The sequence below is a fragment of the Durotheca rogersii genome (assembly GCF_024521655.1).
Source record: "Durotheca rogersii strain YMJ 92031201 chromosome Unknown GGS23scaffold_40, whole genome shotgun sequence".
In the NCBI taxonomy this organism is placed as follows: Eukaryota; Fungi; Ascomycota; class Sordariomycetes; order Xylariales; family Xylariaceae; genus Durotheca; species Durotheca rogersii.
In genome coordinates this window covers 63,059-79,752 of record NW_026251271.1, presented here as the reverse complement: position 1 = coordinate 79,752, position 16,694 = coordinate 63,059, and the positions used below count along the sequence as shown (strand labels likewise).

Here is a 16,694-nt window from a genome sequence, read left to right as displayed (position 1 = left end):
AGCCGCATACCAAGGTATCGATGTCCGCCGGGTCTAGCGGCGGGTAGGATGATAACGCAGAGGAAGCCGCATTACCGCGGCCTTGCTCGATGAGGCTTAGCCGCTGCGGTCGAGGATCTCGAGCACCAGGCTCTCAGCATGTATCGTATCACACACGCCCGCCACTGACGAGGAGATATTGAGAACGACCGAGTCTGGGCTGCCATGTCTTGCGATGGCAGGGAGTAGACAAATGCGGACAATGTCTCTCACCACTGTCTCGGGATCCCACCTACTAACCCTGAAGGAGCGTCTGGCATGTACGTGTGCACCTCTCACCTTTTTTCTCTCTCTCTCGTTCTCTCGCCCTCCCCCTTCTCTGCGTGTTTCTCTCTGTCTCTCTCTCTCTCTCTCTCTCTCTCTCTCTCTACTATCCACACAGGCGCGCGCGCACGTACTCTAGTTGCCTATCCATGCCTGTCGGCCGCAGGTGGCCCGCAGCGGCATGCCGGCACCCACGGAGTAAGCGTGTAGGTGTTGCGAGGTAGGTACCTCGCACAAGGGTTGCAGAGCGCGGTTGCAACGTGGTAATAGGGAATTCTAAAGGCCAGCGCCTAACCGTACAGCTTAATGTAGCGTTGTCCGCGAGGGGAGGAAATTCGGGGGGGTATGCCGGCAAGGTTATTCGTTCGCGTATGTTGATCGTGTTTCTTCCCACGGTCGTGAGGTTGGTAGAAAAGTAGTCCTGAATGGTTCCCGGCCACTGAGTAGGGATCCGCTTTTCCGGGTTGGCTCTTTATCCGGCTCCGGGATCGAAACGAGAGGGTGTATTTCGTTAGGTACAGTGAGGTATATCTACCTGATAAGTTAGGTACTCACGTACCTATTAAGTGCATGTAGGTATATTAAGTACTTATGCGGTAGATTCTAAATGCGGTAACCTCCTCCTACCCCTCCTCCTCCCTCCATTCGGAGGATTAGGATGTACCGCATTACTACATACCTCCTATTACCTTACCCTCCCTACCTCCTCCTTCACCCCATCCCACCTACACGTCGCGTCTCGTCACATGCGACGACTTTCGCCTGGCGTCCGTACTCCATCCCTCTACGACGCCAGATGGGATGGCATCTCATCTCAGATCCGCAAGTATACCCACATGCCTATAGGGTAGGTCGGTACTCGCGGAAAGACAGAACAGGTCAAGGTACCTGGTGTCGGTTAGGTCACCTGGTAGGCAACGGTTATGCGTGTTATGCATCTGCGCTCCAGTTGGGTTCGGCGCCCAGATATCTGTTTCTTCTGGCCGTGCCGATACAGGTCATACCGACACAGGGGGTTGGGTGGCATTGGACGAGAAGACGAGAAGAGATGTTCCGGAGAGGCCACCTCCTCCTAGGCTGCAGATATCTTCTCTCTCTTCCACCACCCACCAGTCCAGGCCAGGCTCAATCGACCACGGCATACGCACCACCGCGTGTAAGTCCGGCCAGCTCGCCCGTATCGCTGCATGCGCATGCAATTTGAAGGAGTAGGGCTGCTGATCGCCCTCATTGCCTTTCTACGCCTTGAGACACCATTGCGCCGCCGCTCTGCAGGACGGCCGCATCCAGCACCCAGACGCATCCGCTCTCCCCTCTACCTTTGCCAGCTGCGCCGTATCCAGAAGGGCTCGAGAGCCCCCACCTACCCGTCGTCGACCTAAACCTTGTCCCGGCTTTGCAGAGTTCGGCATGGATCAGTCCAAGTTAATACCTACGAAGTGCGGGTTGTGCTCAGGGCGGCTAACTGGTGGTGGGCGCCACTCTCGCCGTCTTATATCATTGTCTCCCCCTGTGGCTTCGTCTCCGTTATCCTGAACATGCAACGCCGCCACCGTTTTCGCATGATCGATCGTCTATCTGCGCCGCATTGCTTGTTTTCTCACATGACTCTACCTACCTCTTGTGCGCGTATATACCGATAGCCACACACACACACACATGTATGTATATATATATATATATATATATCCCCATTCCCAATGTGTATACAGTACGTAGGTGGGTATCCTTTACGGGTTACAGGAGGTGTTTAGATAGAAGGTAACGTTCCTCTTTCGTGGTTCGAGAGGTACCTATGCATGCGCGCGGCATATGCACATATAGAAACGGCCCATTGCCTTTTGGAGGTACCTGGGTAGGTAGGATGTGTAGGTACCCAGGCTAGAGGTTAGATAGTTCAGGTACCCACGGCACCCCAGGTAATGAGGCACTCTGTGATATGCACGCCCCCCGTCGTGGGCGTAGCGGGGTTTGGAATGAAACGAGGTTCTGATATAACAGGCTCTCCTTGTCTCCCGCCTCGACTTGACCTCCTCCTCGCGTGCTACTTTCCAACGAGGCTTTCCCGGTCCCAATTCCAATACGACGTGGCATTCCTCCGCACAGCCAACCATCCTCTTTCCTAACCCCCCCAGCTCGGGAATCTTACCACAGAGAATAACACGAACTGCTCTCACTATCCTACCCCGCTGCGGCGAGCAGACACGAAAGGAGCACTTAGCGCGCCACGTGGGATAAGGAAGGAGATCCGCAAGCAGCCATTCCCTCTCCTCCCTCCTCTCTCTGGTCCCCTCCGCGAATATCTACCACCACCGCCGAGCCGATGTACCCCATCTGCGAGGTCGCCGGTCGCCTCGCCCCTTCGCCCTCCTCGCGCACGTTTCCCATTGGGATTGCTTGGTCCGGTGGCATAATCCCTCACGGCCTTTTTGCTGCCTCTCTGCCATCTCGAATTCCTATTGAAGGGTCGGACATGGTCCAACCAAGCGCTTCCCCCGGTAGCTGTGTTATCGAGGTCGTCGATGTCGGTCGTGTCGCCAATGAGACATTAGGGGACATCCCCTAGCCTCCTCTCCGTTCCGGAAACACCTCATCAGGAATGACGGAAGTGTGCCCTCGAATCTGACATGCTGGAAGATGATTGACTGGAATTCGAGGCCATGGGCTTGGCCAGTCACACCGAGTGATCAAGATCGGACCTCCGGACTATTATCGTACGGGTTCAGGAAGTGCACTCTGCCCGTTCCACCCGCACCACGGCCAGCAGAGCTGCATCGCCCACGTAAATACGTAGAATGCGCGACTCAGAGTGGCCTTCTCGGATGGTGCCGCGCGCAGCCCCTGTGCGTGGACTGGCGAGGCCGCACCCGTCGGTTTGGTTCCCACCAACCAGCTTGTATATTCCTCAGGTCTCCAACCGCGGTCGACGAGCCAGATAGGTGAGATTTCACGTGCGTTGATTAGGTATGTTGCACGGCCTGGCATATCCCCTTTCTTCCACACCACGGGCGAGTCACAAGTCACATCGCGGACTGGAAGAGGGGGGGCGCCTCGAGAACCTAATCAGGGAAGGCCGCACTCAACCCTCCGTTTAACTTGACCAAGTCGGCGTATACCCCGATACCGTCATGCTTTATCAACGACGGCAGCAGCAGCTGGAGCAGAGCCAGAACCGCACGCCCCCGTAGGATTGCGGATGTCTGGGGGTGTACGTGTGGGAGGCAACCGTCTAGAATAACGGTCAGAGGGCGGCCCATTGGCCAGCAGACCCCGTCGTCTATAATCACCTACGGGTAGCTTGCTTAAGACTAGCAAGACTGTGTAAGCCATATCGTTGGCACCGGCATACCTGTGATACCCGGTGGAAGGGCTGATAAATCGACCGGAGCTGATCTTGCCCTATAACGCAATATCCAGCCGCCTGAAGCTCAAGTTCCCCTCCCTCAAGAGGCCGAAGCTTCGATGGCAGCAGATGAAGGGATGCATGCAGCGGGTGCCCGCAACTCAATTCGATCTTGGTCCGCGCCCTAGATGTTCAGTTCGGTCATATTTTGCTAACTGCTAAGCGGTTGTAGTTTACCCGGGTCGTAGTCCTACACGCCCATCGACTATTGCTTGTCTCTTGACCAATCTTCGGCTCTAGAGATAGATGTCAGGCAGGGTTTGTCTAGCCTTGTGTCAGCGTACGAGATGGCGCCTGCATCTTCGTCTTTCAGCCTTCATCCTCATGCCCGTCTCGGATTCGGGTCAAGGGAACCCCAGACTGCATCTGAGAGGCACTGTCATCCGCTGACTAGCTGGCGTTTTTTTGGTAGTCATTCTCTGCAGACTCCTGCTATACGCATCTGCTCCATCTACGCCTATGAGCTACGGCGCCGAACTCTGCATCTCGACCCCTTCATCCAACGTGAAGGGCAACTACCTGAGTTCTTAGCTGAGCGTAAGCTGAAAACGTCACCGCGGGCAACACGCCCCTAGCTGCACGGCGCGTCCACAGCAACGCCTCTCGCTACTGCCTAGGCACGCAGAAACCCCTCCCGCTGGATTGAGCCAGACGCGCCGCCGTTCCAGTCTCTTAGAGTATGTGGCAGTATCCCTCCGCCGGTATTGGCCGCCACCCCGAGTAAAAAGACAACAGGCGCACCTGTTGTATGCCCGGTGACAGATCCTCCGTCGAATTTGGGTATCATTACCCTCGGAACTCGGCGGTACTAGTAGGAACAACCGGTATCGTGGAGACGAAAGGCTCGGCATGATGATAGTCGGGGTTCTTTGGCTAGATGTCCGGTTACGGCGCATGCTTATGGTGCATTGGATGCTTCCTGTCCAGCTTCGATCCTCCAGGGGCTTCGATCCAATACAGGGTAAACTCTACGACGTACCTCCGAATACCCCGACCCGCATACCCGTTTTATCTGCACGCCGATGTCAGGGCAGCACTTAGATCGGTAGGATCAGGTAGTGTACAGGAACGGCCCGAGCGGATGGTCCAGCCAAGCTAACGGGCACGTCGATCGCTAGGCCTGTATATGCGTGTTTTGAAGCTGGCCATGATCTCCTACTACATGACCAATGGCCCGATTCCGTCTATATCCCAGTTAAGCTACGTCTTAGATTGCCAACCCCCCCTAACCGGCCGTAATAGACTGAGATGCGAATTATAACCACACATGGTATTAAGGCGTATAGGTGTAGGTGTAGAAGGTTAGGCGAGTTCCCCTAGTTCCTATTTATCCCCATGCCCTGTCACCCAGTAAGCTATCATGTGGAACAACATTGTGTAGACATGTTAGATGTAGACGGCCCCCGTCGATGTCGAGCCATTTTTTATTCCTTCTTTTATGTCTCTCTTGGAAATTAGGAGCGTATATGACATCCCGCAGTGGAAAGTGGCCTCCCAGATACCGACCTTGTTAACCGTGTCTGTTGTATAGAGAACTGCACGGTAGAGGTTAGCTTTTAGACCCGCTTAGGGACCCTGACATCGCGGAACTTACCCAATGTAGGTCTTAGGGGGTACCGTAGCGAAGCCATTCCGGTTGTGCCAATCCAAGTTTCCGGCCGCGTTACCCGTAGTAGGTATGCCTAACGCACCACAGGCTTCTAGATGGTCTTGGGGGATCGTGTAGTTGCGGAGTCGGTCGGGAGCCTCGAGGAGGGTGGCGGTGAGGCCCATCTCAACGTGCCATTCTACGTGGCAATGGAATAGGTAGACGCCCGGGTTATCAGCTTTGATACGGAGCACCACATACGACTTAGGGTTGACATTCACCGTGTCTCTCTTCGGCGGTACGTTATTAGCATTAACATGTCCTACCCAGTTACCGGCCTTGCTCGCCGGACGGTCGATGATTTGGAATTGGTGTCCGTGCAGGTGGAAAGGGTGGATGGCGTCGTCGTGGTTGTTGAGGATGATCTCGAGGACCTCGCCATACTCTACGAGAAAGATGCCAACCTGTCCGTAAGCCTCGATCTGCGTGTTGTTCTCTCCCAACGACGTTGCAGTATACAGGGATGGGACCGGCTGCGCGACATAGGTCGAGTTATTGAAGCACGCCCGAGGGTAACCGTTGGCATCGTGGCAGTAGTCGAAGTCCAGCACCCACTGCTTATCGACGGGGCTGTGGGCATTCTGGTTGTCGTACGGCTTGAGGCGGGCGTCGTCGAAGGGATCGAGGGACTGTATGCTCAGTGTCCCGCTAGTGTCCTTGCTAGAGTCTGTTACCAGCATCCCCGTGAAATTGTACGGGTATTCAATCGGCCTCGGGGGGTTCGACTCTGTGTAGTCGACGTTTATGTCCAGGACAACCAAATACGGGATATTCCGGCCAGCGTCGTCCGGGATCGTTACCAAGACATCGGATCGCTGGCCAGGAGAGAGGCGTAGTTGCTGTACACTCTGCCTCTGCACATATGAGGCGTCTATTGTAATGACATCCATGCTTAAGGAGTCAAATTGGATGAAGGTGGAAAACATCGCGGCCCAGTTGATCAGGCGTAAGCGGTATGTCTTACCAGGCTCTACAGAGAGTTCGCCGGACCCCCCCTCGTTAACAAGAGTACTGTTGGGTAGCGGAGGAGCGAAGCCGATGTTGTTGGGCTGTATCATGTCCGACATAAGCGATGGTGTTTGATTGCGGAACCTGAACAACACATGAGCATCCCGGAAGGGCGGCCTCCTTCTCGCCAGCCTCAAGACAAATACACGCTCACCAGTCTGAAAGGGTGATGATGATATCTTTCTCATACACGTTCTTGTAGGGGTCTTGGGGGTCATGGATGATCAGCGCACCACGAAGGCCGTCAGGATACTGCCCCATGCTATGTGAGTGCCCTTTTCCCCGTCACGTCAGCGGCTGGAAGCGTTCCGGTGGTCGAGACTGTCCTAACTTACACCAGTATGTACCCGGCGTGTCTGCCTATCCACGTCCCTAGTCAGCATCCGAGTTCTCTCCTCCCTACCAATACAGATAGAATATCAAGTCTCACGAAAAAACGGTATTCAACGGTATGGTTCGGAGCCAGGGGGCATTGACTCGCGCCAACGGAGCCGTCCATGGCACCCGTGCCTATCTGGTTAATTCCGTGGAAATGAAGGCCTGTAGTTTGGTTCCCCAACTCGTTTAATAAGCGAACGACGACTGTATCGCCGACGTTGGCCTCGATCTTCGGGCAAGGCCAGACGCCGTTGATACCGATAACTGGCCTCGAAAAGCCATCCGGGCTGCCAGCGACCCAAGTCGCATTCCATTCATATGTCACCGTACCTGCCCACGACCTGGGGATCTGGGCCAGCACAACGAGTAAGGGAAGAAATCCCCTATGCATCGTGCCAATCGAGCGCTCTGTATATTGGTACAGGAGAAATGGGTCCTCGAGAACCCGAGAGAGGATCGTCTGGGTCGAATGTAGCGGCCTAGAGCATGGAGGAGATGAAGGTGGCCACCACTACCGTCACTTTTTAAAAGTCAAGTTGACAGCGACATTAACAGCTGATCTCGCGTCTTATGAGGACATAAATTACTCTTTCTGCGGTGAAAAATTGGTACCGCCACACCCCCCCCCCCCTCCTCTGTGGAGGCAGAGCAAGGTGGGCTGAACAGCATCCAAAACTAAGCATCAGTCTACGAAAGCCAGCATATCTAACCTTTGCGATCTAGACACACGGAATTAATATGATACGGCAGGTATTTCTGCGGTAGGTTTTCGCTGCGAGAGTGACATCCGCAGGGCACGCCGCCTTTGGCTTCCTCATCTAGACCTGCTGCCCAGGACAGAAGAGTGGCCAACCGATAAAGGCCATGGGCACGAGAGACGACCGCGGTTAATTTGCCTGTGCATAGGTTAGTTAAATGCGAACATTACTGAGCCTAAAGGGGCAGCCAGGGCGCATCTCAGGGATTAGGTACACACAGAAACCCCGAAGCTACGGGTCAAGCCGAAAACGCGACGAGATTGGGAATCGGCGGACTCGAGAATCACTACGTAAGGCTTACAATAAACGGGGGCTGGGAGGACCTAGTACGATAATCTCGAGATACTACCCCTGGGCTTGGACGGAAGATACGAACTCACCAAAGGCGCAAGCAACGCCTTCGTCGACCTCGCGCCTAAACTAGACGGTCATAATTCGAACCCTACAAGAGCACCCGGAGATCTGACGCATGCATGTCCGGTGTCTATCCCGACCATACTTGCAGCAGGTGGTTTTTCGATGACGACACGACAGGCCGCGGCCGATATACCTAGGTAGGTATGTGCTGGGAGTGCCTCCCGGCGACGGCCTGTCACGAACTTTCGCAGCCTCATATGAGAACTCGAGAAAAGCTAGATTACCTACCTGCATCGAACGCCCACTTAGCAACGGTGCTTGCGAGGTAGTGAGACAAAAAGAACCACGGGCGACGAATTCTGCACGACAAAAGACATCCAACACGGAGGGACAGGCTCTGCGTTTAAGCTCAGAGTCAGGCATGCCACAGACCCATGGGAGCCGGGGGCTTTTCATCGGGTGGGCATCAATACCTCGTCCCCTAGATGGCTCCTACATCATATCTCACGGTACCTTGTCGGGGACGAGAACCTTTTTTTAAGGATCGAACCATTTATCCTGCAAACAAGACATCCACCAGCCCCCTGGCCGGCACGGTTCGGCGAAATCAGGAGAATCCTAATTGTTAGGACCAGGGCATCACCAGGCGAGCATTTTGCATGGTGCCATTCGCAGCCAACGGGTTAGGAAGACAGCCGTAGGCCAAGGAGTAGAACTCGTTCAAAGTTGCGGGCGAAGCAGGGGATAACACCCCTACTCTCTCTACGTATATGAGCTACTTGCTTACAGCCCCTCCTTAGGCCTCCGCTGAAAGCATCGCTTCAATAGTCCCAGCATTATCCCGACTTAGACGGAATGGGGACCCGCTTTGGGAAAAATACACCTTGCCTACACTCGGCTCCTCTTGTAACCCTCCCGTTCCCCTTCTCCCCCTCCGGAGGGGTTTGTCGAACTAGCGAGCTTGTGATGGCACCCCCAAGAAAGCTATGGCAGGGCCGAGGGATAGTCCGGATCGGGGTTGTTCGCCCACATCCTGTTGGCGGAGCCGAAGACCGTCAGCGAGTCCCCGCTCGGCTCGAGCTCGAGGACGACGAGCTCGTTCTCGGCGCCGCCGGGCTTCAGCACGGTGCCGGGCAGGTACAGCGACTGCTGCGGGCCGACGACCCAGTAGCGGCCGAGGTGGAACCCGTTGACCCACACGTTGCCCTTGACGCCGTCCGGCACCGCCACGAAGGTGTCCAGCGCCGCCGGGTCCGGGTTCTCGGCGCCGCCGCCGACGCGGAACGTGCCGCGGAAGAAGACGGGCGGCGACCCTGCGGCGACAGCGTGCGGAGCGGCCGTTCCGCCACCAGTGGGCAGCTCGTCCAGTGGCAGCGGGTAGATGTCCCACCCGGACACGACTGCGGACCCGACCGTCACGTTGCCCACGATGCCCTTGTACGGGTCCTCGAGCGCCACGAACGTGTTCGATTCCCGCGACCAATACCCGACCCGGCCGAGATTCTCGACCAGCAGCCGGAGCGTGTCGCCGGGCAGCAGGGACAGGCGCACCTCGGCTGGCTCGATGTACGAACTGTCGATGACGCCCTGCCGCACGCCGTTGACGTACACTATCACCCGGTCTCGGGCCCGATCCCCCGGCTGCAGGACCCCCTCGAGGGCGGTGTCCACGGTGTGCTCGTACAGGATGAACCCGTAGGCCTGGTCCAGCTCCTCCATCGTCATAGGGGATGCGCTCGTCGCCTTCGCGCCCAGTGCGCTAAAGAGGGGGACCGTGGGCGACAGCGTGATATTGCTGATCTCGAGGAGGGGTCTGTTCTGCGGGTACTGGGGGATGCTGCCCCGGGGGGCGTACTTCTGGATGGTGCTGCGGAAGGCAAGGTACAGGTCGGTGATGCGGCCGCTCTCGTCGACGGGCGAGCCGTAGTCGTAGCTCGTCGTGAACGTAGCTGTGTAGTTTCTCCACAGCGCGCCGCTGCCGAAGCCGAAGTTGGTGCCCCCGTGGAACATGTACAGGCTGATGGAGTTGTTGGCCGCCAGCACGAAGTCGAGGTCGTCGACGAGCCGCTGCACCTGCGCCGGCTGCCCCTCCGACGTCTGGTGCGCGTTGGTCGCCCCCCACAGGTCCGGCGCGAAGGTGTAGTACTCGCCATCGAGGAGCGGGCCGAGCTCGCTCGGGTCCGTGATGTACTGGTCGCGCGCCGCGAAGCCGGACCGCGGGTCGCCGTCGATGGCGGCCAGCACGCCCGGCACCTCGCCGCCGCGGAGCGTCCACTCGACGCCGCCGTCGGTCGTATAGAGCGGGACCTCGAAGGCGTCGAGCAGGATGTCCCGTAGCGCGCGCGTGTACTCGTGGTCCTCGCCGTACGACCCGTACTCGTTCTCGACCTGGACCATGATCAGCGGCCCGCCCCGCGTCGCCTGCAGGCCGCGCAGGTCGTCGGCGAGGCGCCGCAGGTAGCGCTCCGAGGCCGCGAGGAACGGCGCGTTGTAGGCGCGCACGCGCAGCCCGGGCACGCGGCTCAGCCAGGCCGGCAGGCCGCCCCAGTCGCGCTCGCCGCAGATGTACGGCCCGGGGCGCAGCACGACCCTGAGCCCCGTCTCGTCGGCGAGGCGGAAGAAGGCGGCGATGTCGTTGGCGGCGCTCGCCTCGCCGGCGCCGTCGCCGACCGCCCACTCGCCCGGCCGCGGCTCGAGCAGGTTCCAGAACACGTAGCTGAAGATGGTGTTGAGCCCCATGGCGCGCGCCTTGGCCAGCCGGTCGTGCCAGTACGCCCGCGGGATGCGCTGCGGGTCCATCTGCCCGCCGATGATGACGAACGGCTCGCCTTCGAGCAGAAACGAGTGGCGGTCGTACGTGAAGGCGGGCACCGGCGCGGACAGCGTCGCGCTGGGCTCCACCGCCGCTAAGCGGCTCGAACCCGACGACGGGGCTGCCGAGGCGGCGAGGAGCAGAGCGAGGAGACGCGAAAGAGGCCGCATATTATCTGTCTGTTGATCCAGAGACGAAAAATGCTAAGAAGAATGACACCCTGAGACGGCCAGGTTACCCTTCTACCCTCCCCTCCACGCTTAGGGGGAGAGAGAAGACGTGCGGTCTCTCTCCCGGCGGGGTTGGAGCGGGTGCCCATCTTCGCACATAGCCGAGAGATTTTCGATCGACCCCCGCACTTTTGTCGGCCACGGGCACGCGATCCTCCCTCCCCTTGGAAATATGCGGTTCAAATGAGGATGAATCTGGTTTCGCGCGTGAACGTTACATCCCGCGGGCAGGGTAGCTAGCCTTCTTCTGCCCTGCTCTCGAGGCCGGACACGCCATCATCTGACCGATGTGCCCGCGCTCGCCCTCGTCCAGCGTTATCAGGAGGCGAGCTACGATTTTGCCGCCGGTGATGCGCCGAGTTACCTGTGAGTCGGGTGGTTTATCCAGGAGCTTCCAGCTGGGTGACGGAGGACCCGGGTTAGAACTATGTCGAGTTTCTCAGAGTTGCACCTAGTTTGGGAAAATGTAATAGATACCTAGGTGGAATTAGGCGAGCAGAGACCACATGGCAAGAGAACAGAGAGCTGCGAGAGAGGAGAGATGGAATGGACGAGGGTGAACGAAGAAGTTCTCCTATGCACTCACTCGCTCCGAGTACTTGCATATACCGGTTGATCGCATAGTGCCAAGAGTTATGGATTTACAAAGCAGGTATGGCCTACCTGCCAGCCACGGTGAGCTCCAAATCCACATCCATTGTATTAAGCCGGCGGTAAACTGGAGGAGGATTTCTCACCACAATACAATCGCCGCACAGAGCACAAATCGCCATATCGGCCGATGCCAGTATCGCCCTAGAGAGTTGGTGCTGTAGTCTGCATCACAGCCCCTAGGCAAAGTCCGCCTAGGCATAACCAGAGAGAATCAGGGGGACCATCCATCTATCCCATCCATCGGCCCAATCGTACATACATCGTAGCCAGATCACCTACCGACATATAGCCACGATAACAGCAATAGGCCCTGCGTCTCTGGCCGGCTATCCAGCCGTAGGTCGTAGAGATGATGTCGAGTTAAACGTCGATCACGTCGCACGTATTAGAACGAAACAAATCTAACCGAAAATAAAAGTAGATATTGCCGACGATGCTCGCTAGGCTAAAGTGCGAAGATCTAGATGATGCCGTCTAATTCTCGAATCCTGTGCGCTATATGGCGTACGATGCCTCTCCTTCCTTCGTCGTCTCTCTCTCTCTCCTCTCGGCCCGTGGCACTAACACCCCATCACCTTTTCTCCAGAGCGTCTATTCGTAGTCTAATTATCCCTTCCCCCCTAAATACCGTCCTCTCATCATCCCCTGTCGTATCCCTGCGGTCGGTGTGTGACGCGTCACTCGCCGCTAGACGTCAAAGATGCGCTCGACGCCCTTCCACTCACCTTTAGCCCTCTCCTCCCAGTAGTTATCCTTGCCGACCTTCATCCGCCACATCTCCTCGCCGTCGGGCGCCTCGGCCACCTTGACGAACCACCGCGGCCGGTGCTCCTCGCCCTGGGCCTCCATGTCCCGCCTCCGCGCCCGCTGCGCCTCCTCGAGCTTCACCTTCCACTCCTCCGCCTCGTCGAGCTTCCCCTGCTCCGCCAGCCGCTGGTCCTGCCGCAGCCGGCAGTCCGTCGGCGGCAGCCGGCCCTTCTCCACCGTCGTGATCTCGTTGAGCGACGCGCTGAACGCCGTCATGCCGTACGTGTTCGCCGCGTTCGGCACCAGCTGCCCGGCCTTCCAGATGTCCGGCCCTGTCGCCTTGCCGCCTTCCGTCGCGCGGAGCGACGCTGTCCACGTGCCCACGAGGCCGCTCCCCATCGACATGCCGCTCGCGTCGAAGCACTCCACCTCGACCTCCTCGCTTCGGCCGCCGAACATGCCCTTCGTCTTGAATTCGATGTTGGCTTTCGTTCCCGCCGAGTCGTTGCACACGGTCATCGTGCCCACCGGCTCGACGTATTTCTCGCCCATCACCACGTTGCGGAGGAACATGGTAGCCATGCTCCACGAGTAGAATTCGTCGGTGCCGTCCGGGAGCCGTAGTGCTACGCGGACCCGCCCATCGGTGGTTAGCTCGGCACTCTTGCCCCAGAACTTCTGTGCCGGAGCAGGGCTCTGCGTGAGCGACCAGAGGGCCGCGTCGGCGTGCATAGCAAGACGGACCGGACGGTGCACGACCTTTTCGACTATGAGCCGAAACCCGCCGGGAACCTCGCTCTCGGTGCGCAGAAGCTCAAAGGTCTCGCCCAGGAGGGGGTTGAAGGGCTTGCGCATAGAGCGCTCCTTGACACGGTTCACGCTGAACTGCGATATGGCAAAGGCGGTAACGTGGAGAAGTCGATCCTTGGGTGTTTTCAATTTCGCGGCCTCGTCGAGAAGCTGGGCGTACTCGAGCTGCTCCGAGACGCGCTGGAGAGCAGACAGCGGCTCGTTGGACGAGACCGGCATGCTAATCGTGCTTAGATCTTTGCCCACATTCTTCCGCACGAACGCGATCAAGCTGGGCGGAGGGACCGTGGCCGGTGGGATGGTCTTGCGACGGTCGACCGCGATGTCAACGGGTAAGGGATTGAGACTTTTCGGTCTCGCGGGGAAGAGAGCCAAGGCACCACTAGCTCCAGTGGTTCCTTCGCCCTCTCCAGTAGATAGAACTGAAGAGGAATCATCTATAGAGGCGTCGTCCGCTTCGGACTCGTGCGAATCCTCTTCGCCGCCACTTCCACGATTGTCAATCATCATGACCTGCGTTCTACTGTCCGTGTCGCCAGCCTCGGCGTCGAAAAACTCCTCGGTTGACGCAGTAGATTCGAAGCTCCTCCTCGATGTGGCGGACACCGGTATGGTTATACGCCGTCTCTTGCTGTTACCAAGTACCTTGGTAAACTCGGTAACGACCAGATCCAAGTCGTTAAGAAGTGCTGCACAGTGCTCCTGAGTGCGGCGTTCGTCGGATTCGCCGAGGCCGGAATTCTGGGTCGAGAGTGTCCCGTTTGGATTCGCTACACCCGGCGCTGGGACAGCCAAGGCCGACGCCGGCGAGGGGGCTGAAGTTGGCGTTAGGGTTGCGGCGGTTTGTTTCCGCTTCCAGAACGGACGCTTGTCCTGCGCTTGCGAGACGAAGTAGCCGTCGCTCGTCTCGGACACGGCGGGCGAGCCCGGTGACAGGTGAGAACTTGCCGGACGTGGCGGCTGCCTCTGGGCAACCAGATCATTTACCAGACGGCGCAGGGCGTCGCGCGTGCCGACGATGCGGCTGACAAGGGCCTCGACTTGCTGCCATTCTCGGTCCTCTTCCTGTTGCGTATTGGGGGGATGAACGTGTATCGTAGTGGCTACCGTGAGCGTGTCGGGAGATGGATCGAGCAAGGGTTCCTCGAGTCCCCGCGCAATTCTGCTCGCCTTTTCCAGGGCACGCGCCCATTCGTTGAAATCCTTAGCATTGGATGCTCTCAGGTGCCAGACCTCGGCCCCAGAGTCGATATTGATCTCTCTCCGTCGCTCGTCGGCAGCAATGGCAGCTAGACTCAGCGGAATCGCGCCTCGGAGTGCTGAGGAGTTCCTGTTGTGATAATACGACAGCGTGCAAGATAGATAATCGAGAGAGAAGAATCGTCGAGCGTAGCCTTGGCCCTTCTTTCTCCGCCTCTTCAACAAAATCCCCGTAAACGCAGAGCTGCCTCCGGTGTCGCTGCGGCCGGCTATGGACTTTGCCCGTTGGCGGCTGGCTCCGTGGCTCTGCAGGCTTTCGGTCGACTCGGCGGCGGCGGGGCCGGGGTGGGGGCCGGGCTTTCCCAGGCTGGTCTTGCTGGCATTCGCGTTGGAGGCTTGGAGGTTGGTTAGATGGTGCGCAGATTGCGGTGGTGCGTTGGTAGGGTAGGTGAGAAGCACGAAGGTGGCCGTCTTGGAAGTCTGTTTCGAGAAGGTGTTGTCGAAGATCAAGCCAAACATGCCGCCGTGGCCCCTGACCACGTCGTAGGTGCCCATGGTTACCTTGTCGGCCTCGCATTTGCCGTGCCACCTAATGGGAATGAATCCCTTGTTGGCCAGCTGTTCTTGTGCCGTGCTCGCATCTTTCTTCCCAAACCGGGCACCGCCTTTCCCGCCATCGACTTGTTCGTACGGGGCATTCGCGTCGTCAACGGCCGTGGCCTGGTTCGTGCCGCCGGTTCCGGGGTGCTTAACGATGCCGAAGTTGCTGGGACGGGAGGTTAGCGTTGGGAAGGGCTGGGACGGGACGGGACGGGGGAAGGGCACTCTGCTCACATTGACTTCTTGTGCGGCTGGACACTCCACGAGATGGTTCGGCCTTCCTCGACCTTGACCCATCGCATAATATAGGACTGTTCGAGCGGGATCAGGCGTCGGGTCTCCCAGCGTGAGGTCGGTCTAGCCGTAGTAACATACCTTGCTGTGAATCTCCAGCTGCTCTATGCCCGCCATTTTCTTCTTTGTTCTTCTTATATTCCCCGCGATCACAGGCAGGATATCGGCAGGATGGGGTGCATTCGGTATGTGATCATGACAGACTGTTCACTGCCGGGGAGGGAGAGGGACCGGGGCAGTTTTTGTACCTGAGACCCGGGGTTGCAACGGTGGTGTTCAAGGGACCCAGCAGCGTGTCAGCCTATCGTGTCTCACTCGGCTGCAAGGTGTAAGCTGGCAGGATGGAGAGATGGCTATCTATATCTCTGGCGATATAGCGCGGGCAGGATTCAGCCCTACCACGACCAGGACAACAGGGAGCAGCGCGCGAGCCGACCGTCCCCGATGCCCGGGTGTGCTGATTCGTGCCGGTGTCTGTCGCGGGTTCAACAGCGTACGAAGCTATACGCAGCCAGGAGAGAGCTAGGCACGGCAAGGGGAAAAGGTGTTGGGAGTTGAAGGGGGTTTATTTTGAATTCTCCTGGCCTGGGAAACAGGAGAAGGGCGGGCGGTGCGAGGTGCGAAGTACCGGTACGAAGCGATTCGGAGCGGATCCGCTACGCTAAGCCCGCGTACCTTGTACGCGTATTCAGGTACGTAAGTCTTTACCTGTAAACGGGTGCCTGGCCAGGTAGCGGGTACCTAGAGGCAGGTACCTGTCAAGCAACCTAGGTAGCTCGTAGACCCGCCAGCAGGGGTGTAGGAATAGGTAGGTATGCGACATCGCAAGTACCGACGGGTGGGTGGCCTGTATTCATTAGGTGCAGGTACCTACCTCCCTAAGGATATAGGTAGAGGTACCTACCTCCTATCCAAACTACTATTCACGATCCAATATATCGGTATTCCACCCTTGTTAGATCCATCATTCTCGTGCCAAACTCGCTTATCTGCATATCGGTGAGAGCAGCAGAGTCCCACAGCAGGTACCAGATACCTCGGTCAGCCCCGAAGATGCGGTAGCGCTAGGGTCGAAAAGCGGGCATCGCGCTACAAGCCACGGAACGGTGTAGGTACATATTGCATGGCAGGTATATCTTCATTATTCCCGCCAACCTCCCCTTCTGGTGAGGCGCCCTGGATATCCCGTGTACCTGATGTACAGGTATGAGATGAGACGAGGTAGCGTAGCCTATGGATGTTGGCTGATACCGCTGAGAAAGCCGACGTGGTGGAGCCGAAACAGCTGGCAGAGGCACAGCGCGTTGTCACCGATTCTCCTTCTATCGAGTCCAACCTCCTCTCTCCCATGGTTCCTCTCCTTTTCCTGGAAGGAGAAGACCTCTAGCTACCCATGGCCTTTCCCATGTCACGTAACCCCTGCAACCCCCCCCGTCGTCATCCCCCCTCCGCGCCCTGCCGCGACAGGAATCTGCCTCGGTGAGGTACTCTA

General features: G+C 57.9%; 3 protein-coding genes across 3 annotated transcripts; all 3 read right to left on the bottom strand.

Moving 5' to 3' along the window:
• Positions 1–5,219: 5,219 nt before the first annotated feature.
• Positions 5,220–7,371, bottom strand: GGS23DRAFT_588045 (putative ferroxidase). Its single transcript, XM_051517528.1, has 4 exons — positions 6,793–7,371; positions 6,698–6,722; positions 6,517–6,637; positions 5,220–6,446 (listed from the first exon to the last, which is right to left on the bottom strand). The coding sequence occupies exons 1-4, from the start codon at positions 7,129–7,131 to the stop codon at positions 5,297–5,299; spliced, it is 1,635 nt and encodes a 544-aa protein (XP_051367610.1). The 5' UTR covers positions 7,132–7,371; the 3' UTR covers positions 5,220–5,296.
• A 1,204-nt stretch (positions 7,372–8,575) lies between these two features.
• GGS23DRAFT_386068 (glycoside hydrolase family 35 protein) lies at positions 8,576–11,079 on the bottom strand. The gene has a single exon (XM_051513478.1). The coding sequence runs from the start codon at positions 10,835–10,837 to the stop codon at positions 8,840–8,842; it is 1,998 nt and encodes a 665-aa protein (XP_051367609.1). The 5' UTR covers positions 10,838–11,079; the 3' UTR covers positions 8,576–8,839.
• An 872-nt stretch (positions 11,080–11,951) lies between these two features.
• Positions 11,952–15,783, bottom strand: GGS23DRAFT_588042 (Oxysterol-binding protein-domain-containing protein). Its single transcript, XM_051517527.1, has 3 exons — positions 15,284–15,783; positions 15,143–15,219; positions 11,952–15,074 (listed from the first exon to the last, which is right to left on the bottom strand). Exons 1-3 carry the CDS (start codon positions 15,317–15,319, stop codon positions 12,239–12,241), a joined length of 2,949 nt encoding a protein of 982 aa, XP_051367608.1. The 5' UTR covers positions 15,320–15,783; the 3' UTR covers positions 11,952–12,238.
• Between the last annotated feature and the right edge of the window lie 911 nt (positions 15,784–16,694).